Source organism: Choloepus didactylus, chromosome 3, assembly GCF_015220235.1.
Source record: "Choloepus didactylus isolate mChoDid1 chromosome 3, mChoDid1.pri, whole genome shotgun sequence".
NCBI classification, from domain to species: domain Eukaryota; kingdom Metazoa; phylum Chordata; class Mammalia; order Pilosa; family Megalonychidae; genus Choloepus; species Choloepus didactylus.
This window is the reverse complement of record NC_051309.1, coordinates 45,254,497-45,277,914: the sequence shown is the minus strand read 5'-3', so window position 1 is coordinate 45,277,914 and position 23,418 is coordinate 45,254,497. Positions and strand designations below refer to the sequence as shown.

The window sequence follows — 23,418 nt, the reverse complement described above, 5'->3', positions numbered from 1 at the left end:
ATATTAACAAAACTATGGAAAGCAGCTGATACAGACATTTTAGAGGACAGTGTGGCATGGTTTATTAAATACAATGGATCTAACTCGTATTCAGCAAAATAGAGACAGAATGTAGATTACGGACCCCAGAAAAGTATGTTCTTAAATTTAGTCCACTGTTGTGTGTGTAGTCCTATTGTAGGTGGAACCTTCTGATTATGTTATTTCAATTGAGATGTGGATAAGAGGATAAAGGACACACAGAAAACAGAGAGAAGCTCACAGAAAAAGCCCGAGAGAAGCTGTGAGAGGAAGGCCACTGAAGCCAGAAGCTGGAAGCAACGAAACTCAGGAGAGAAGGCCCAGCAAACGTCACCATGTGCCTGGCTATCTAACAAAGAAGCCCAAGCTCACCAGTAACCAGTCTTCACAGACGGTATCAACCTGTTGATGACTTAATTTGGACATTTTCACAGCCTTCAAAATGTAAACTTGTAAGCTAACAAATCCCCATTGTTAAAACCAGTCTATTTCTGGTATATTGCATTTCATCAGCTTTAGCAAACCAAAATATAGGGAACCTGGGCTAAAAGGGGAAAATAGGGGAAGAGGAAGCAGATGGGGAGTTACTGCATAATGGGGTTAGGGTCTCTGTTTAAGGTGATGAAAAAACTTTGGTAATGGATGGTGGTGACAGTAACTCAACACTGTAAATGTAATGATACCAGTGAATAAAAGACTTGAAAATGGTTAAAAATGGGAAATTTTATGTTGTATATATGTTACCACAATAAAAAAGTTTAATACTAGAACATAATTTTAAGATTTTTCTCTAGTATAAGGAAAATCATCTCAATATTGGACTAGACTTCCCAAGATTCTTTCAAAAGTAGTGATTCTGAAACTAATTTTCAAAATATTAAACAATAAATCACAAGGAATGATAAATAAGACAAATTCTTAGGTTTTCTATTATGTCTCAGCTTCTCTACCTATAAATGAAAAGACACAGATTAAGTGATTGCTAAGATACATGTAGCTCTATATGTCAATATCTTCTTCAACAGATTTAAACAGGATAAAATTTAAGTTATCTTTATTATCTTCACTTAGTCATCAGCCTTCCAAACAAATTTTAGTTTTATTCTTACCTAAAAAGCATAAAAACTGTAGCAGGCATCAAGAATATTTCATTACAAGCAATGAATTTCAGAATATTCTGTTGATTAGCACTTAATTTATCCAAGACAGATCTCAGCAGAGGTAAACTATTTGAACCCTTTGCCTAAAACAAAAGAAATCAAACATTAGAAACAATGAAGCATTTTTATCTCTCAACTATTTCTTTCTTTAGATAAAGAGCATATCCAGCAGGAAATACAACAAAGAGAAAATTATTTGGAAATGATGGTATAAAAGTTTACAAGCTACTAAAGGACAAAAGTTATTGTATTTTCCTGCTAGATTTTATTTTATATTTTTGAAGAGTTAAAAAAAAAAAAAACTCTGTTAAAAATCCTTTTCATTTTCAGATGTTTTACTTTCTTTTAAAAAATGATTATTTTACAAAAAAAAAAAAAAAACAGCTATTTCTCTCTAATCACAACAAAACTGGACTATCCAGGAATATAATTAAAATATCTGTGACTCCTAAGGGTACAAATTATGATTAGTACCTAAAGTACTAATCACTGCTGAGACCAAAGAATTACAGGGATAAAGAAAAAGGCCAACATGAGGCATAAACTCAGATATTTTAATTCAATTTTCAATGTATATGAAGTAAATCTGACTGGCACACTGAAGTTAGGCTTTATGTTCCAACCCAGTAACAAGAAAAACTCTTAGAAAAAGCAGAAATTCTGAACATTAGCATAAAAGAGATACAGTCTAACTTTACTTAGCAGGTATGTCAGATATAAGCACTAACATATATCAAACTTAAAAGGTATGACTTTTTAAAAAATAAAGATATTTATTTCAAACTTTGAAAATTCCTTTGGAGACTAGAGGTCATTTTAAGTAAAATCCTTTATCTACAAAATCTTCAACAATAAAAAACCTAAAACTTTCAAATCACTACGTAATTTAGAATAAAGTTGCAAGGTAAGAGAAACCATGATAAATGCCAAAATGTCTTGAATCTTTCAAATTCATGTCAACTATCTCTAATCTAAGAGTCAAAAAAACAGCATAGTTTTACTTACATCAAGGACCTTTTTAGTATATGTGGCAGCATGAAGCAAAGAGAATAACAGGACTGGGAAAATACTCACTGAGGAAAACAATTTAGGAAAATATTTAAAATTCACCCAGAACATTGTAAAACAGGCTATATGTTATGTCGAAGTATACAGATCTGAGATTATCTTTACTAAAACAGAGTTTAGTGTAATGGCTTTCACTTTACATAACCAAATAAAGCTTTATCTGTAAAGAAGAATGTTAATAAAAAAAAATTTCCCCATTTATTTATTATTTATTGTAAACATTTGCTAAATTAAATTGAAATCTGGGCCACCTCAAAGGATTAAATAATACAGCCTCTAACATCAAGAGAGGCCACCTTGGCTATTGTAACTTAGCCTCCAAATAAAAGGCAGTCTCTTGTAGTGCTTTTGCCAATCTCAACTGCTGAGGAAGAGTCAGAGGTAATGGTTTACAGAGCAGTACTCAAATTTTCCTCAACTAAAGATCTCCTATTATTCTTTTCCTACAAAAGGACCCCATTATTTTGAGATATTGTACCTAGCAAACCATTATAATTAATATGTTTTTAATTTGTACAAATAAAAGTGTACATTTGTACATGTCAGCTGTGACCCTTAACAGTTTAATTCCAGACATAAGCAAAGAATTCTTATACTTGAGTTCAATTTTCAGCTTTATGTCATGAATACAGAATTTCCATTCAGCTTTTTGAAAAATAGAAATTGCTCAAAAGACCCCACTTTCCACACCAATTTCTGCCAAGTTGAAGTCAGTTATCTCCATGAAATGATATAAACTGTTAGTCAGTCATGAATGACAAAATACTTATTCTAAAAATATTAAAGTTTCCTAGAAAATGAGCAATTATATTTTTCTGTACTAACTGAAGATTTGTCATATCAAGAAATAGTACAATCTGAGTATCAAATTCATTACAGCCATAACTCAACAGGATCCAAAAGTCCCTACTTCCTAACTGGTGAAGTACACCCAAGTGCTAGAAAAACCCTAACTTTCTAATAATATAGTAGTTCTCCAAATTAATATCCTGATCAATTCTTTCCTGCCATTCACAACAATTAAGTAAAATGTCAATGTCCTGAGTAGAGACCACATATATATAAACAATTTGAAGCTTTTTAAAGAATCATAGACCCTTTGAAATTGATAAATGCTACCATTTTCTCCTCAGAAAAATTTATGTGTGCCCAGGCACCAAACATTTATATACAATTTCTAGGTATTCATTTCTAGGATATCCCCCAACCAAGTCCATTTATGGACTCTCACAGACTATATAGAAATCACAGCTAGGGATTAACTAGTTCCCAGGTGTTTCTAAATGTACTGTTGCTTCTTCACACAACCCTGACCTGGGAGTGAAGACACTTGGGTTCTGGTCCTGGCTCTGTCCCTAACTGACCACTTCCCTACGTCAAGTTCCATACTATGTTGAATGAATATGCAGAGATTAAAGCTAGATATTTCTAATGAGTCTTTCACCTCTAACATTCTGTAGTTCTCACATCCTTGCTAAGAGACTCATAACCTCAGCTTTCAATGTCACTCAAACTATTTAGTAAAGATAAGGGATGAAAAGCCTACAATTTAAACCCTAAGTACCTGTAATGACAGCAAGGACAACATATCACCTTTTTAAAAGCAAAGATCAGAACACAATTTCGTTTTTTATTTTGGGCCCCCTTTTATTTATTAACATAATACCCAAGCTTCTTTAGGCACTGGATTAGTATTTCCTGCCAATTACTACCTTATGTTTTCCCGCTGCTCACTACTTTCCTCTCTGTAAGAATTTCAGGAATATACACTCCTCAATTGTCAACATTCCCTAGCAAATAACTAACTGCACAAAAAAAAGGCAGAGAGGCTGTCTTCACTGATCACAACTCTCATTTGGCACCACCTGAGGACTCCTTCAGCAAAACTGAGTACCTGCTCTGTGCCAGCCTGTGCCAGCCTCTACTCCAGAATTCACTATTGATGCATTCAATTTGTTCTATATTATAAATTATCTTGAAAGAAAGTTTCTATTATTTCTATTTCTCTCTACAGAGACGTTTTAAGCTAATAAATAGGGATCAAAGAACCTCTATATAACTTCCCACTGTAACTCAGAGGGCCTAAAATTTTAACACTGGTGATTAAATGAATGTGGCTGCAAAAGCAGGTCAATCCAATGATATACCAAACAAATGTGATTACTGTTTACAGTTGTAGTTCAACAATGAACTAGTGAGTTTTACCCCAAAATTAACAATGCAAATTATGATGGGACATTATACATCTATGCACTGAAACATGAAAAACTTTATCCTAGCATTCCAAACAACTTACATCTTCTTGGTAAACCAAGGAGTTTAAACAGAATATACATACACACATGTGTAGTTACCAACTTTGATCAAGTTCAAACAGAAATATTTAAAACTACACTTACGTATAGTCACCCATTAACTGTAAATCAGGTAGGCCTTTTAAGGCAGATAGACCTTTCCAGCATTACTACTTATCAGGTAGTGTGATGTGAGGGAAGTTATTTTAAACTCCTTGAGCCTCTATATTCTTATCAATAACATGCAGCTCAATGATTTTCTCAGAGGGTTGCAAGGATTAAATAAAATATGTCAAGGTCCTATATACTGGCAAAACAGGGGCTCAAGAAATTTCAGTTTCCTCCAATTCTGTTGTCCTTACCCAAGACTTATAAAAAATCTATTTAAATTTGTACTTCACAAACATAGATATGTAGTAATATTTGGTCTTAGAGATGTATTTTATTGTACACAGTTGTACTGTAAATATTCAAGAACTCTTAAAGTAGCACTTCTCAAAGTATGTTTCATAAAATACTTTCCTGAGGGATGTTTCACAGAAAAAAAATGTTCAAGTTTAAGAAACAATGATAACTGTTTCAGTCTCACAATGCACATTATCAAATCAAGGGTCCTACAGTAAAGAAACTCTTAACAAATTTACTTAAATGTAAGAAATGCTTCCATCACCCCTCCTCCTTTTTGGAATAACACCCATTTATCATGCCACTTGTGAAACATGTAAACATACAAATTCTGATTGAGTTACTGAACTCTCATTATCTGTCAGGGATTATCTATAGAGGTTATTTTCTACTCTAACTATAGCACATACCAATTTTTTAAATTTTGTTTATTGATTTACTGATTGATTATCCCATTCTCTGTTTAAGTAATTTCTTGATTAACTTTTCACCGGGTATTAAGAAAGGAAAAAACTGAGTATCTCTCTATTTTAAAGCAAGATACCTGGACACATTCCTAAAGATGTGAATTAAATGAAAGAAAAGTTTTAATATTAAAATAAGTCCTGCTGGTGTTGATGTTGTCACAAACATTGGGACTGGCGGTTTGATGTGCTGAGCCCTCAAGCATGGGACTTGCCCTTATGAAGCTCATTACCACAAAGGAGAGTCTAAAGTTGTATGTAATGGTGCCTAAGAGTCTCTCCCTGAGTACCTCTTTGTTGCTCAGATGTGGCCCTCTCTCTCTCTAACTGAGCCATCTCGACACGTGAACTCGCTGCCCTCCCCCTACGTGGGACCTGACCCCCAGGGGTGTAAATCTCCCTGGCAACACAGAGTATGACTCCCGGGGATGAATGTGGACCCGGCATCGTGGGACTGAGAGTATCTTCTTCACCAAAAGGGGGATGCAAAATGAGACGAAATAGTTTCAGTGGCTGAGAGATTCCAAATGGAGTCGAGAGGTCACTCTGGTGGACATTCTTATGCACTATATAGGTAACACCTCTTAGGCTTTAATGTACTGGAATAGCTAGAAGTAAATACCTGAAACTACCAAACTCCAACCCAGCAGTCTGGACCCCTGAAGACAATTATATAATAATGTAGATTACAAGGCGTGACAGTGTGATTGTGAAGACCTTGTGGATCACACCCCCTTTATCTAGTGTATGGATGAGTGGAGGAATGGGGATAAAAACTAAAGGACAAATGGGGTGGGATGGGGGGATGATTTGGGTGTTCTTTTTTCACTTTTATTTTTTATTCTTGTTCTGGTTCTTTCTGATGTAAGGAAAATGTTCAGAGATAGATTGTGGTGATGAACGCATAACTATGTTATCATACTGTGGACAGTGGATTGTATATCATGGATGATTGTATGGTGTGTGAATGTATTTCAATAAAACTGAATTTAATAAAAAAAATAAATAAATAAATAAGTCCAGCACTGGCTTGTGCTTCGTCTCTCAAATTTTAAATACCCATTGCTAACAGAGAAGCTATATGAGACAAGAACAGAGACACACAAATTCCCACATCAGCTCTTCAAAGTTAAAGAGTTCAACACTTTAAAGTCAAAAATTCTTACACTAATTGTATCTCATTCAAATAAAGTGTGAATAAACAAACTCAAGCTTCAAGGAAAGTCTTCATTGCTGAATCATTCCTATAGCAAAAAACAATCAGTAGAGATCTCCTATATGCTTAGTCAGCATTTTCACTGTGAAAAAAGGCAGAAAAGGATACTTGTGACTGGGTAGGAGTTGACAAAGATAAGAGAATACAACAAGTAGTGGCAGCTGTCCTCTAACAATGCCTGGGCCAGGAACGCTCTGCTTAACTGGAAGTGCGGTAATCTTTGGTGCAGCCTCAAAGCACTGGTAAGAGCATTTGCCAGCAAAGCACGTTGGTAAAAGCTTGCTGCTTCATGCAACCTGCAAATTACCAGAGGAGATGTTACCCTGAGACATAAACAACTACCATGTGTCTTCCTCCTTTGTGAATTGCATCAGAATTGCACACCTAAATCTATTATTTAATAGTCAATAGAAAAAAAATTACTTGAACCAATTCTACCTCCTTAGAAGCATTATTTTGTATATATACACCCAACTTAATTTTATAAAGCATTCTTCCTGCCAAGTTAAATACAAAAAACATGAACTCATCTCATCCCCACCCATCCATTTTTTTCTAAGATTTTCAATTTGATGTTAGTGTTCACAAAGCACAAGATATATTTCTGCAGTACATAATATTACTGGATTATTAGTGCCTTAAGGATGGGACTTGTGTTTTTTATCCCTAAACCCCTTATATTTCAACAAGTTTTGCACCTGAAAGGCATTCCATAAAAACTGAGTAACTGAATATCAAAGGCAGAAATATGCATAATACATACCCAAGAAGAGGCAGAACAAACAAAGCAGAGCAGTAAACTGTGAACAAGCGAGAAAGCCACATTGCCGTATCCAGTTTATTGGTCATCATAAATTGCTAGATTTAAAAAGAAAAATATTGTAGTAAACTAAATCTGCAAACTATGTTTTTAAAGATGAAGATTATGGCATAGTATGTTCTAACAGCACCATAACATTTGATTCTAGAACATTAAGTGAAAACTCTAAGGCAGTTAACTGCTTCACTTATTAACAAGCCTTAACATCTTATAGTTTTGATACAGAAGCACAGGAAATACTTAAGTAGAAAAATATCAGCTGACATTTTAAAAAATTAAAAAGACTAATAAGGAAAGAAAAATCTGAACAGAAATTTAGCTAATTGTCTGTATTCCTTCAACACTTGTAATATTGGCTTCACCTATTTTAAAAGAGAGTTAAATAAGAACTAATTGCTCTCAAGAGACCCATAATGTCTATTCTTGGAAAAATCTCAAATTTGAACAGATCTGAGTAAGTCTCAAATCTGCGTAAGAAGGCATCACACAAAGCCAGTTTGGATTAAATAAACCTTACAAGGAAGAAATGTAAAAACAAGGAAACAGTCACTCAGTATGAAACTCATGAGCCTTTGGATCTTTTGCCTAGGTACACAAGGGCCTGGCATAATGAATGTGCTCAAAATATAGCTACCAGGGCCTCTCTGATTACATGACTCTATCCCCCCAAACTCCCCCATAATTCTTAACTTAGTTTCAATGGTCCTAGATTAAACATACTTACAGCATTTTCTTCCCCATCTTTTCTCATTCTATCTATTAAAAAAACTTTTCCTTTGCTGCTTTTTTCCAATATATGTGTCCATTACCACAAAAGCAAGAACTTAAAATCTGTTTTCTCATTCAAGACGTAGCTGATAGGAAAATTCCAAAGTGGCTTTTAAACTTTTTTGATTAGGCATAAACAATTTTTACATCAAGAACCAATATAAACATACACAGGTATATAAAATAAACAAGTTTCACAAAACAATACTTATCCTTACAATGTGTGACAGATTTTGGTATTTTCTATTCTACTCAATTTTTAAAAGAAAAGTTATTTGTGATCACTAAACTGATTTCAAAACTCACTAGTGGGTCTTAATGGAGTCTAAAAACCCTGCTCTAAGCCATCTAACTTAATCTTTTGGAAAAAAGATAAAGATTTTTGAAAAATAAAATCCAAGTACATTTTAAAATTTAAGGATCTTTTACTGCATGTCTTTTTTCACCATATGCAAGTAATTTTAGAAATAGGAAAATGCCTCTGGTTTATTCTATCAGGAACCTACCATACCACGACTCCTCTGATCAGCAGTAATCAAGTGGAAGGATCAATTTAGCTTACTGTGCTTAGTGTCTCCTCAAATACTCAGATTTTACACCAGTTTGGAATTCAATTTTAGAATATTTTCTTTTAAAACCTTTTTGTTTAAGGTGTTCATTTTGTGATAGATCACTGAACTCTACATTTCAATGTGTACACTTTTCTGTACATGTAATTTATTTCACAATAAAAAAGGTTTAAAACATTTTATTAGTTTACATTTTAAGAGCAAACTGCCTAAACACCACAGTAATATCTAGTTCAGAAAAAAAAAATCAGTGGTTCTTTGGGTGAAAAAATTGTTGAGGAACAGAAAATTCACATACTCCTAAGTATCAAGCTATAGAATACTTTTTAATTACAAAAAAGAAAGCTATCTTTACAATGGAGAATACGGTGGACACCACTTTATTTATTTATCTATTTTATAATAAATTTTATTTTGAAATAAGTTCAGGAACTTATTTTATAAGTACAGGAACAGTTGTAAAAACAGTACAAACCCCATACATAGAACTCCATCATACCCCGACCCCCCTCCCCCTCCCCTGATCCATCACCTTTAAGATTCTGTCACACCACTGTCTCTTTCCTTCCCTCCCTTTCTCCCTCCCTCCCTCCCTCCCTAACTGCCATCATCTATTGCTCTGTCCTCTGAACATATGAGAGCAAGCTGCACATATCTTTGAACAAACAATATAATTCACATATACCTTTCCCATGGACAAGAACATTATTTTATGCAATCTCATTAAACGCAGCTAAGAAGTTCGAGAAATTCAACATTGATATAAAGCTTACATTCTATATTTCCTTTCTTTTTTTTTTTCTTGTGTCCCATCTGGGTGGACACCACTTTAACCAAACAAACTTAACACAGCCAATGATGGGACAAATCAACATAAAATGCTCCCTGATATATATATATAATACACTGAGAAAGTCACTATATCACTTACATAGTATTCCTGCCAAAATGCTTCACCTGAATCACGAGTGATTTGAAAAACAATCAGACAAATCCAATTTGAGGAACATTTTGCAAAACAGGTCTGGACTCATAATATCCATGCCATGGAAGCAATAAAAGGGGGAGGGGGATGGCAAGGCAACAGTTCTAGAATCAAAGCGACTAAAGAGATATGGAGAATAAATGCAATGCATGCTTCTAGTTTAGATCCTGAAGGAGGGAGGAGCAGTTTTAAAGAACAGTTGAGGAAATTTGAATACGGACTATATATTAGGTAATAACATGTTATCAATGTCAAACTGCATTGTGATCCTTTCATTCAGGTCACGTAGAATACTGAAGTATTTAAGGGTTACTATCATGATGTAAGCAGCTAACTCTCAAATTGTTCTGCAAAAGAAAAACAGAGATGTGCAAATAGAGATGCTGCAAACTCTAAAAAAAAAAAAAAGACGACTCACCAAATTCACATACAGGGTTTAAAACTAGCAGGGCAAAAATGCTTTGGTACAAATAACTAGGCTGCAGATTGGCGTCGTAAAGTATATTTCTCTTCATAAAGAAAAACAAAGTGAAGGCGGAAAAAACGGCTCTCCTCCCTTTGTGTAATTTCTACATAACAGCATATAGTGAGCAGAAACGTTGTCTGCAAGTACTAATGTGCGGAATGAGACGCATGTATCACAACACCACCTCAGATGGCATCTTCAACCTTGGAGCCTCTGACAATCAGAGACCAAAGAGTGGAAAGAGGCAAGAAGGCCCAGTTTCCATGGCACACAGGTGAGTACTACCTGCTCCTGGCCGGCCCGTTGTCGCCTCAGAAACAGAGTTATAGCTCTCTCTATATTTTTGTTCATAACCCGCCCCCCCACTTCCCCACCTCAATCCCTTACCCATCCCAAATCCCGTTCCTGAAAGCATGGAGCTTCTGGAGCGCATCGGGGCCAGCTTGCAACACTTCCTGCTCTTTCCTAACTCTTGTAGATCAAGCCCCACGACCCTGCACATTCACTTACCACTGCGCCCGCCCCCTGCGGGCCGTTTGGGGCCGGATCTGCCATGGGGGACTCACACGCGTCTGGGATGCTGCGATCACGAACAGACAAGAAGGAAGAGACAAAGCGTCAGCACCGGGTCCACGACCCCGGTAACCACTCCCCTGCCCAGTGCCACAGGCCAGCTGCGCCTTCTCAGGGGAAAGGTCTCGCCCGCCCAGGGGGGAGGTAGACTGCCAGGGGACCACCTGCTGCGGCGGGGAAATACCTGCTCGGTACCGCCGTGAGGAACGCTAGGTTTCCAGAAAAACCGGAGAGAAGGCGGAGCTTCGGAGCAAGGTCCAACTGGACTGTTCCAACACCCCGAGCTCCAGATTATTGCCGAACCGGGAAGTGCTCCTTTCACTTCCGTGGTAAAGAGGTGGTGACGACAGTGAGGAGGAAAACGGAGGGGGTGCCCTGCAGCATGACGGGAAGTGTAGTTTTTCTTCTCCTTTGGGCTCTCTCTGTCCCACTTGCGCATTGGTTGGGGTAAGCTAAGAAGTGAGGCTGGCGAAGCAGCTTTGCCCTCATCTCCAGCTCACAGAGGGTCCTATCTGCCCAAGTGCAAAGCACGAAATATTTCTACTACTGTTAGGGTTTGCCAAGGCTGCTGTTATGCAAAATACCAGAAATGGATTGGTTTTTATAAAGGTGGTTTATTCAGTTACAAAGTTACGGTCTTAACTTTGTCCAAGGTAAGGCATCAATAATTGGGTGCTTTCACTGGAGAAAGGCCATTGGCATGTGGAAAACCTCCGTTAGCTGGGGAGGCACTGGCTGAGGTCTGCATTCTCCCAGGTTGTGTTTCAAAATGGCTTTCTCCCAGGACGTTTCTCTCTAGGCAGCTGGGGGTACTCTCTTGGTTTCTCCCAGGCAAACTCTGGAGTAGCAGAAGTCTACTTCCAATGGCTGTCTCCAAAATGATTCTCTCAGCTGCAGCTCTGAGTTCCTTCTATTTGTCAGGTCCTTTATATGGCTCCAGTGATTTAACTCAGACCCACCCTGAATGGTTGGGGTAACACCTCCACGGAAATTATCCAATCAAAGGTCTCACCCACAGTTGATTGAGTCACATCTCCATGGAAACACTCCATCAAAAGGTTCCAACCTAATTAACACTAATTGCCCCCACAAGATTGCATCAAAGATAATGGCATTTTGGGGGACATAATACATCCAAACTGGCACAACTACCTAATATGGAAGACTCAGAAATGTCATCTTCACCCTCTCTATCCAGAGGCTCACTAGACCCTGTGGTTCTTCTTCTAATATTAATCAATTCTTTCAACAAATATTTAATAAAGCCTGCTATGTGACAGACCCTGTGCTTGGCACAGAGCATAGAAAGATGAGAAGAGAAGACAAGTAAATTGAAATCACAGCACAGTGTATCTGTATTATGGGCAGAGGCAGAGGTAAGCATAGGAAGGCACTATGGGAGTGCAGAGGAGAGTATCTAAATCATAGGGGATCTGGGCAAGTTTTCTGAAAAAAGGTAATCCTGCCCCTGAGACATGAAGGACAAGTAAACAAATGCTTAAATGGGGAAGAAGAGTTCAGACAGAGGAATTGAAAGTACATGAAGCAACAGGACAGAGTCAAGAGACTAGCTCAGTATGACCAAGAGGAAGAAGCCAGTGGAGGGATTGTGGAAGATTTGGGCTAGAGAGGCATGCAGGGGTGCACTAAGGAAAGGATCTGAACTTGACCCTGAAAGTCACAGGGAACCATTGTACAATTTTAAGCAGAAGCATGACATCCTGAGATAACATCATGTTCCAGTTTGTTAATGCTGCCTGTGCCAATTTGAGTGTATTATGTCCCCCAAAACACCATTATCTTTGATGCAATCTTGTGGGGCAGATTGATTAATCTTTTTTATTAGGGTGTGACCTTTTGATTGAGTATTTCCATGGAGATATGACCCACCCAATGGTAGGTGATAACTCTGATTAGATCATTTCCATGGAGGCATGGCCCTGCCCATTCAGCATGGGCCTTGATTAGTTCACTGGAGCACTATATAAGCACAGACAGAAGGAGTAATCTTGCTACAGCCAAGAGGGACACTGAAGAATGCACAGAACCTGAGAGAGTAGCTGCAGATGAGAGACAGTTTGAAGATGGCTGTTGAAAGCAGATTCTTGCTCTGGAGAAGCTAAGAGAGGACAAATACCCAAGAGCAACTAAGAGTGACATTTCTGAGGAACTGAAGCCTAGAGAGGAGTGTCCTGGGAGAAAGCCATTTTGAAACCAGAACTCCAGAGCAGACACTAGCCACGTGCCTTCCCAGCTAACAGAGGTTTTCTGGACACCATTGGCCATCTTCCAGTGAAGGTACCTGATTGCTGATGTGTTACCTTGGACACTTTATGGCCTTAAGACTGTAACTTTGTAACCAAATTGACCTCCTTTATAAAAGCCAATCCATTTCTGGTGTTTTGCATTCCAACAGCATTAGCAAACTAGAACACTGCCATTATGCAAAATATACCTTTACCGAAGGAAGGCCAGTGGCATCCGGGAAACCTCTGTTAGCTGGTGTGCCAGTTTGAATCTATTATGTCCCCCAAACGCCATTATTTTTGATGTAATCTTGTGTGGGCAGACCTATCAGTGTTAGATTGAAATTCTTTGAGTATTTCCATGGAGATGTGCCCCACCCAACTGTGGGTGATGACTCTGATTGGATAATTTCCATGGAGGTGTTGGCCCACCCATTGGGTAGGTCTGAATTAAATTACTGGCACACTATATAAGATCAGACAGAAGGAACGAGCTTGCTACAGCCAAGAAGGACACTTTGAAGAAAGCACAAAAGCTGCAAATGAGAGAGAGTTTGAAGATGGCCGTTGAAAACAGACTCTTGTTCTGGAGAAGCTAAGAGAGGACAAATACCCCAAGTGCAATTAAGAGTGACATTTTTGAGGAACTGCAGCCTAGAGAGGAACGTCCTGAGAGAAAGCCATTTTGAAACCAGAACTTTGGAGCAGACACCAGTCACATGCCTTCCCAGCTAACCAAGGTTTTCCGGACACCATTGGTGATCCTCCAGTGAAGGTACCTGATTGCTGAGGTGTTACTTTGGATACTTTATGGCCTTAAGACTGTAACTGTGTAACCAAATAAACCCCCTTTTATAAAAGCCAATCCATCTCTGGTGTTTTGAATTCCAGCAGCATTAGCAAACTAGAACAGCTGGGAAGGCACATGGCTGGCATCTGGTGATACCAGGTTGTGTTCCAACTCCTCTCTCTGCTCCTGTGCATTCTTCAAAATGTTGCTCTTGGGGTATTTTGTCCTCTCTTAGCTTCTCCGGAGCAAACTCTGGGCTGGCATCTCCAAAGAGTCAGCAAAAGTCTGCTTTCAATGGCAGTCTCCAAAATGTCTCTCTCAGTTGCTCTCCAAAATGTCCCTCTCAGCTGCTCTTAGGTCCTTATGTTTGTGAGCTCTTTTATAGGACTCCAGTGATTAAATCTCAAGACCCGTTGAGTCACATCTCCATGGACGCACTCAATTAAAGGATTCCAACCTCATCAACACTAATAAGTCTGCCCCTACAAGATTGCATTAAAGAATATGGCTTTTGGCAGGACATAAATATATCCAAAATAGTACAAGGACCATCAGAGGAGCAAGCTAAAAGCCAGGAGGATTTGTTGGGAGGTTGATACATCCATATAGGACAGAAGTGGTGAGATTCTGAACTGAGGTGATCATTTACAGGAAGAGAAAAGGAAAGATGACTCAGAGTGGGCATCCAAGATTTGGTTACTGACTAGATATGGTTGTGCAGGAAAGGCAATGTCATCTGATGAGACCTAGAAAAGGGAAGAGAAAGTTGAAAGAGCAGTGGATTGAGAATGAAATTCAAGCATTTTAGGGTTAGGTTGCTGACTGGGGATATGCAGGGCAGCTGGTATCCCATTTGGAATCCACGAACCTGCAGTGCTCCAGTTCTCTCAGATGTGAGGTTTTTCTCCATTATTCATGGGCAGTGCAGGTGCTGGTCAGCGATAGCCGAGAAGTCAAATGGAGGTCTCTTGATGCTGTGTAAACTTCTCTATTTCTAAGACCACTGTCCAAGTTCAATGCCTCAGGATATGTAGCCTGGATTACCTATCCCCCTAGCTGAGCTAAAATGCCACCTCCTCTGCACTCACATATCACTCTTCAGGCCCAGGTCCAGCTCTTGCAAAGCACGGGCAGGGACCACAGCAAGACCAAAATACACACCAGGCACAGAAGCAGACATGAATTTTTTGGGGACTTATGAACAGGAGAAGTTTTTCCAGTGGTAGCCTTTCTGGATATCAGCACTCTGCAAAGGGAACAGAAATGCATGAGGCAAGTGTTCCAGTTTGCTGATAATGCTGCCAGAATGCAAAACACCAGAAATGGATTGGCTTTTATAAAGGGGGTTAATTTGGTTACACAGTTACAGTCTTAATGCCATAAAGTGTCCAAGGTAATTCATCAACAATCGAGTACCTTCACTGGAGGATGGCCAATGGTATCCAGAAAACCTCTGTTATCTGGGAAGGCACGTAGCTGGTGTCTGCTCTGGAGTTCTGGTTTCAAAATGGCTTTCTCTCTAGGCTTCAGCTTCTCTCCAGAATGTCACTCTTAGTTGCTCTTGGGGCATTTGTCCTCTCTTAGCTTCTCCAGAGCAAAAGTCTGCTTTCAAAGTCCATCTCCAAAATGTCTCTCAGCTCCTGTGCATTCTTCAAAGTGTCCCTCTTGGCTGTAGCAAGCTCCCTCCTTCTGTCTGAGCTTATATAGTGCTCTAGTAAACTAATCAAGGCCCACACTGAATGGGTGGGGCCATGCTTCCATAGAAATTACCTAATCAGAATTATCACCTACAGTTGGGTGGGTCGCATCTCCATGGAAACACTCAAAGAATTACAATTTAATCAACACTAATATGTCTGCCCACACAAGACTGCATCAAAGATAATGGCATTTTGGGGGACATAATACATTCAAACTGGCACACAATATATGATTTTTAGAACAAAGACGTTCTATATAGTATGAGACATTGGGTCTCTAGTATAATCATTAAAGGGGCCTAAGCCATGAGGTTTACTAAGGTTAGTCTTTAAGGCTAAGATACAATCAACCAGTTTTTCACATCCATAATTACATTCTTCCCCCTCCCGGGAGATTGTTTACTTTCTTGATCTTTGTCCTTGGCTAAAGCAGGTTTGTTATGTGCTTTTAGGAGGGGACCTGGGCATCCAGCCACCACAATCACTTACTCTATATTTGTATAGCACTTAGTACTTTCTAACATTTCTTATAATCACTTGTGAATCTGCCTCTATGTGTACATGTTTTACCTACTGTGGTGGTTTGATGCTGTATGTACCCCAGAAAAACATGTTCTTAAATTTAATCCAGCTAAGTCCTTCTGTCCCACTTTCACAAGGATGATGCTCCACAGACTTGGGAACAGATGACTCCATTCCCTGCTTCCTGTGACTGACGTGGTGTTCGGTTTGCTAAAGCTGCCAGAATGCAATACACCAGAAAGAGATTGGCTTTTACAATGGGGGTTTATTAGTTCACAGATTCACAGTTCTAAGGCCATGGAAATGTTCCAATTAAGGCATCAAGAGGTAGATACCTTCTCTGAAGAAAGGCCGATGGCATCTGGGGTCCCTCTGTCACATGGGATGGCACATGGCTGGCTCTGCTGAGCTCAGCTTCTGGTTTCTATGGCTTCCTCCAAAATGTCTCTGGGCTTCAGTCAGCTTCCTTCCCTGCTTGTTTCTCCCAGGGTGTTTCTGTATGAGTGTTTCTCTTAGATCTATTGGCTCCTATGGGCCCTCTTTACTTCTCCCAGGGGCAAACTCTGGAATACATATTTTAGCTTCTTTCCAAAATGTCTCACTCAGCTTGTCTCTTAGCTTCTTTTGGCTCCTGTAGGTCCTTGCTTGCTTCTCCTGGGGGCAAACTCTGGATTACACAACTTAGCTTCCCTGCAAAATGTCTCTCTCAGACTCCCCACCTCTCTCTTTCAGGGGCCAGATCAATAAATATTTATTGAGCATTGCTATGAATCAGGTTGCCAGCAGAGTCAGTGCTAATTGTTAAGGATGTAAAAGATAGCTTTATCCTCAAGGAGTTTATAATTTAGGTGGATGTGAACAAATTCCAACACGTAGTGATAAATGCATGACTATGTGTGATAGACATAAAGGAAGAAAGAATCAGTTCTACTTGGAGGTGGGGACGAGCAAGGTAGTTGTGTACTATGGAAGACCACCTGAAAATGACATAAAAGGCTAAGGTTTACCAAGTAGGCCAGAGTGGGGAGAACATCACAAACAATAGGAAAGCAGGTATACAATATAGCATGGAGTCTTCTAGGAATTTTTGCAGTTTGATATGGCTATGCATAAAGTTCACTTATGGAGTGTGACAGGAGATGAGGCTCAATAGATAGGACAGAGCTACATCTCGATGGGCCGTGTATTCCATACTAAGGAGCTTGGACTGCATCCTAGACACAATGTGGAACCACTGAAAGGTGGCTAGGTCACAGAATGGATGTAATCAATTTTGTGTTTTAGGAAGAACAACTCAGAGCTGGTTGTTCTTTTCCATGGTAGATACACACAAATTGGTTATATTATTATTATTTTGGTATGTTTCATGATAATAAAGGAAGAACACTCTACTATCAGGGATGAGAAGGGACTGGAGGGGAACAAGCCTGGACACAGGGACCAGTTAGAGGCTATCACCATGGTCTGTGTGAGAAGGGAAGAAGAGAAGTGGACCAATGGAAGAAATGGTTAGAGCTGGAATCCACAGGACTTGGAGAGGGACTGGGTATGTGGGGTGAGGGAGAAGGAGGAGTCCAGGATGGTGGCCAGGTTTCTGGCTTGGGTATGTGGGAGGAAGCATTCTCTGGAAATGGAAATAGAGGGATGAGCAGGTTTGGAGGAAAGATGAACTCAAAATCAGATACATGTCTCAGCTTCTTTCTTAGCTTCTCTGCTTGCTTCTCTTTAAGAATTTATTTTGGCTCTGAGATCTCTCTCTCTCCCTCAGCTGGCTTAAGGACTCCAGTAAACTAATTAAGACCCACCTTGAATGGATGGCGTCACATCTCCATGAAAATAATCTAATCAAAAGGCCCCATAAACAGTAGATCTGCCCCCACAAGAGTGGATCAAAAGGACATAGTCTCTTATGGGGTACATAACAAATTCAAACCAGCACATGTGGTAAACATGGCCTCAGGAGTGCAATGAAAGAGTGCTGATGAAGTATGTTGCATTTTTTATGGCATGAAAATTCAAAAGTGCTCTATACCACAGAAATCACGAAAGAGAAAGAAGCCTATCATTTTTTTTTGTCTCAGTGCAGAACAGCTAATTGGCTATAATGCAAGTTAGGGCTCCATTGTAAAATACTTGGTGTGATGGTTTGAAACTGTTATGTACCCCATAAGAGACTATGTTCTTTTAATCCACTCTTGTGAGGGTAGATCTATTGTGTCTGGGACTTTTTGTTAAGTTGTTTCCGTGGAGATTTGACCCACCCAATTGTGGGTAGAGCCTTTTGATTAGGTTATTTCCATGGAGCTGTGACTCTGCCTTTTCAAGGTGGATTTTAGTTAGTTTACTGGCATCCTTAAGATAACTGAGGGAGAGAGAATGAGCTCAGAGCTGACACAGACCCAGACACCTGGAGATGCAGACAGAAAGAGGTTTGGAAATGTGAAGCTAAGAGATGAAATCCAAAGTTTGCCTTGGAAAAGCTAAGAGAGGACCCCCAGATGCTTAGAGAGAACTGCCCTGGGAGAAACAAGCAAGAACGTACGGGAGCTGAGAGAGAGGAGCTAAGACAGAAGCCAGAGACATTTTAGAGACCACCATGGAAGCCAGAAGCTGCATCTAGGAGAGGCCCAGCAGACTCCAGCCATATGCCTTCCCAAGTGTCAGAGGAACCCCAGATGCCATCAGCCTTTCTTCAGAGAAGGTATTGTACTGTTGATGCCTTCACTGGGACATTTTCATGGCCTTAGAACTGTAAATTTGTGAACTAATAAACACCCATTGTAAAAGCCAATCCATTTCTAGTATATTGCATTTTAGCAGCTTTAGCAAACTGGAACATTTGGTTAATGTGAAACAATATGTTGACAGGCTAGGACCCCTGTGAGATCATTAACTGCATCTCCTTCAGAACTTTGCTGCTTCTGGTACAATCATTGGGGGTGGGGGCACTAGATAAATGTTTATTTGGAGGCTGAAAGAACTTCTCAATTTTCTAGAGCAGTTTGTTGACTGTGTGTGAAATGGGAAGTGAGTGTGACATTTCACGGTCACTTGAACGTACCTGATGACAGTTTGAGGTCATTGTCTTTAATATCACAGGCATAACACTGCACAATATAGAGAGGCACAAACAGTTGAACTAAGATGTAGGAGTATTGGTTTTATGTAATAAAGGAAGCATTTTTAACTAAAAAAAAATTAATCCATTCCTATGGGTGTGTACCCACTGTGTAAGTAGGACCTTTTGTTGAGGCTACTTCAGTTAAGTTGTGATCCACCTCATTCAGTTTTCTGGTTTGGATGTATTATTTCCCCAAAACACCATGTTATTGATGCAGTCTTGTGGGGGCAGACATATTAGTGTTGATTAGGTCGGAACCTATTGATTGAGTGTTTCCATGGAGATGTGACTCAATCAACTGTGGGCAAGACCTTTGATTGGATAATTTCCATGGACCATTTACCCCATCCATTCAGTATTAATTGAATCACTGGAATCCTATAAAAGAGTTCACAGACAGAAGGAGGTGCTGCAGCCAAGAGAGACATTTTGAAGAATGCACAGGAGCTGAGAGTGGAGCTGGAACACAACCTGGGATTAGCAGATGCCAGCCACATGCTTTCCCAGCTAACAGAGGTTTTCCAGATGCCATTGGCCTTACTTCGGTGAAGGTATACTTGTGTTGATGCCTTCATTTGGACATTTTCATGGTCTTCAGACTGTAACTTGTAACCAAATAAATCCACTTTATAAAAGCCAGTCTATTCCTGGTATTTTGCATCACAGCAGCATTAGCAAACAATAACATTCAGGATGGGTCTTAATCCTATTACTGGAATCCTTTATATGAAGAATGAAAATCAGACAAAGAGAGAAAGCCATGGAAGCAAGAAGCTGATAGCAATAAACCTTGAAGAGAAGGGAGAGACCAGCAAAACATCATGTACCTTGCCATGTGACACAGTACCCAAGTATGTCCAGCAGCCAGTTTTGGGAAGAAAGCATTGCCTTGATGATGCCTTGATATGGAAATTTTCTCTGCCTCAGGCTGTAAGCTAACACATTCCCATTGTTTAAGCCAATCCATTTCACGTATCTGCTTTAAGCAGCCAAGGAAACGAAAACACTGTTCTAAAGGATATATACGTATCTTCTTCTTATAAAAAAACTAAAATATAAAATACTCTGATATATTTTGTTGTGTCAACTGTAAGGATAAGACCACCAAATGCTTTCTTTGCCTTTCTACCCTCTCCTCCTCAGAGTGTTTCCTTGAAAAAATAATAGGCCTGGTAAAAGGCCTGATCTTTTGATTTTACAATGCAAGGTCTCAGGCCTTCTGATCCTGCCAGGATAACTAAACACCTACTTGCAGAATTGGCTATGAGGTCTTCATGGGGCTGTGTATAGAACACAGTCAAAAAGTGTATCCATTTATCTCTCAAGGAGACAAGAGAAGTTTCAATTGTTCTTTCTTCCACTTTAGTATGTAAATTTGCAAGAAATTTGTCTAAATTTTGTAGACATATGCACCTTTACATGCATGTAAATCTGAAATGCTTACTAATAAACTGTGTCCTCTCTTCTATCTGTTTAATACAATACTATTTTATTGAAACATATTCATATACCATACCATCATCCAAAGTGTACAACTGTTCACAGTATCATAATATAACTACTATCTTAAAAAAATAGAATATTCTTCATTGTAAATTGCATATAGCCAGTTGATTCTCACAGAATACTTTTGCTGATTTTTGTTGAACTCTTATATCCATAGCCAACAAATGGTTGCAATTGATAATAAGTGTAATTCCATGAATGTTGCTTGATATTTTTGTTAAGGAATTAGATGAAAATGAAACAACCAAAATATAGATTGAAACTTCACTCTTTCAAATTTTTTGCTGAACTGAATAACAGATTTTGAATACTGGAAGAATATTTACTCAATTTTTTGTGCTATTCACAATGTAACAGCTACAGACACAACACACTTAAATGTGATCTGTATTATTAACATTTTCTCCATCATGTTTTTAAGTCTAGACACTTAAAATAATAAATCAAGCCCTGATTTGTTGTGTTTGCTAATTTCCATGGTGTAAATACTCCCACCCTGATGTATTTTCAAACTACCAACAATATATTGATGAACATACATACATACAATAGAAATAAAACAGTCTCAAGAGCATAGATAATAGTAAGATGTAGTAAAAATAATTAGGAAGTGATGAGTATTGATTATTTATTATCTTTGTTTTTAATATAATTTATTATAAATTTATATAGTTTAATTTTAACAACAGTCATGCATAATAACCAGCATACAGAATTTTTAAAAATCTAACTAGAAGTTTTTAAGAGCCAATATGAGCTAACTGCACCACTATTAGGTGCCTTTGTTCACGTTCTCTCCTCCCTTCCCCCCACTTCCTTTAGGTATTGGAATTTTCCTTAATCTTTAATCCTAGTCAGTCCAGTCTATTACCAATCTCCCCTCTCCCCATCAGGAATCCCTCATGGAAATCCTTGAATGTGTTCCTATTCTATCAGGGTGCTTGTTTAATCATCTCTTGTGTTATAAGGTCTTAAGTTTAGAGGCAAGCTAGAATAGAGCACTCTGGGCAGGTCAGTGGCATGGATCAGTTCAAATGGAAAGACAGCATCAAGTCATGGATAGCCAGATGGAGAGCAAGAAGGAGGGGCCAAGCAAAAGGGGGACCAAAACCTACTTCTCAAAACCAGCTAAGACAGACAGGCGGAGGAAAAGGAGGGGTTAGGCCAGGGTGGGGGAGAATGGGAATTTCCACCCCCAACCCTAGCCTGAAGCCTAGCAACATGCTAACATATAAAACCTGGACCTAGCTCAGCCAGGTGCGGCCCCTCTCTTGGGGCCCACGGGCCCTGACCTCTCAGGCCTGTGTTCCTTATTACCAGTGAGCGCTGGCTTTTTCAAATAAACTTTACTGCTTGCTACTGTTCCTCTTGCCCCTGAATTCTTTCCTGAGACAGGAAAAAACGAGCCTGCATCGGAGCTCATCTCGGGTACCCTCCGGGCTCCGGCAACAGTTTCAGGAAGGAAACCTGAGAAACTGTTTCAATGCAGAGTGGGAAAGGGTGGAGAATTTTTGCCCGATCGCCTTATATACTATGTTTGTAATACAAAGTTTTTAAAACAATTTAATTAAAAAAAAAAAATACAACCGCGTCCCCACCCGCTCCGCGGGCTGCGGCGGGGCGTGTGTGCACTGCTGTTGCGGCTGCTCACTTGGGAACAGACCCGTGGCTCCGTGGAAGCGGCAGCCGAGGGAAGAGCAGCCGGAGACAAGCCCCACGCCCCTCTCGGAGGCTCGGGAGCTCTGGCTAAGCGAGGTTCGCCGCTGGGCGGGTGCTGGGATCCCGGCGTGGTTGGCAGACCAGGTGCGCGGCAACGGCCCGGCAGCCGGGCTCCTGCTCAGCTTGCTGGCGTCCGTCAGCATCGTGTTCCTCGACAAATGACTCTATGTACACCACGGTTTCCCCAACATGAACCTGACCCTGGTGCATGTCGTGATCACTTGGCTGGGCCTGTTCATCTGCCAGAAGCTGGACATATTCCCTCCCCAAAGTCTGCCACTCTGCAATCTCCTGGCTCCTCTTCCAGGCTCTCGGCTTCTGTGGCTTCATGGTGGTCACCAACCTCTCTCTCTGCAGAACAACACCTACCAGTTGGCCAAAGCCATGACCGTGCCAGCGATCACAGCTGTCCAGACCGTCTGCTACAAGAAAACGTTCTCTACCAGAGTAAAGCTCACATCGATTCCCGTAACTTTAGGTGTAATGCTAAATTCTTACTACCATGTGAAATTTAATTTTCTTGGAACGGTGTTTTCTGCGCTTGGTGTTTTAGTTACATCCCTTTAACAAGTGTGGGTAGGAGCATGAATCGCAAATAAACTCAATGCAGCTGCTGTACAACCAGGCCCCTATGTTCTGGACCACGGTGTTGGTGGCTCTGCCCTTCTTCCAGTCTTGTTTGGAGAAGGCGGCATATTTGGCCCCTGGTCAGTTTCTGCTTTGCTTATGGTGCTATCTAGAGTGATAGGTTTCATGGTGAACTTGATTTATTGGATCATTGGGAACACTTCAATCACCTACAACATGTTAGAACACTAGAAGTTCTGCATTAATTTATTTGAAGGTTATGTTTTAAAGAAGGACCACTGTCAATTAACCAGGGTCTTGGTTAGAACTATAGATGAACTGAACAGATTTCTTATTATCCTGGCACTGCTTTTCCAGCCTTTTGAGCATGTCATATTGGTCATTTCTTTCTACCACCTCCCTGCCACCACTTCCTAA

At 39.7% G+C, this 23,418-nt stretch overlaps 1 protein-coding gene and 1 pseudogene across 2 annotated transcripts in view; one reads left to right on the top strand and one right to left on the bottom strand.

The window, feature by feature from the left end:
- The window catches only part of TMEM33 (transmembrane protein 33), a 20,828-nt gene extending 9,702 nt beyond the window's left edge, over positions 1 to 11,126 (bottom strand). Inside the window, exons 1-6 of one of the 2 annotated variants that reach the window (XM_037829694.1) lie at positions 10,994 to 11,126; positions 10,747 to 10,816; positions 7,392 to 7,486; positions 6,737 to 6,924; positions 2,187 to 2,254; positions 1,131 to 1,264 (exon numbers count right to left, since the gene is read on the bottom strand). In XM_037829694.1, coding sequence (XP_037685622.1) covers positions 1,131 to 1,264; positions 2,187 to 2,254; positions 6,737 to 6,924; positions 7,392 to 7,486; positions 10,747 to 10,791 — 530 coding nt within the window. In that variant the 5' untranslated portion in view covers positions 10,792 to 10,816; positions 10,994 to 11,126. The remainder of the gene's footprint in view (positions 1 to 1,130; positions 1,265 to 2,186; positions 2,255 to 6,736; positions 6,925 to 7,391; positions 7,487 to 10,746; positions 10,817 to 10,993) is intronic. The other variant, XM_037829695.1, reaches the window with a different exon arrangement.
- On the top strand, positions 10,790 to 23,418 carry LOC119530248 (annotated as a pseudogene).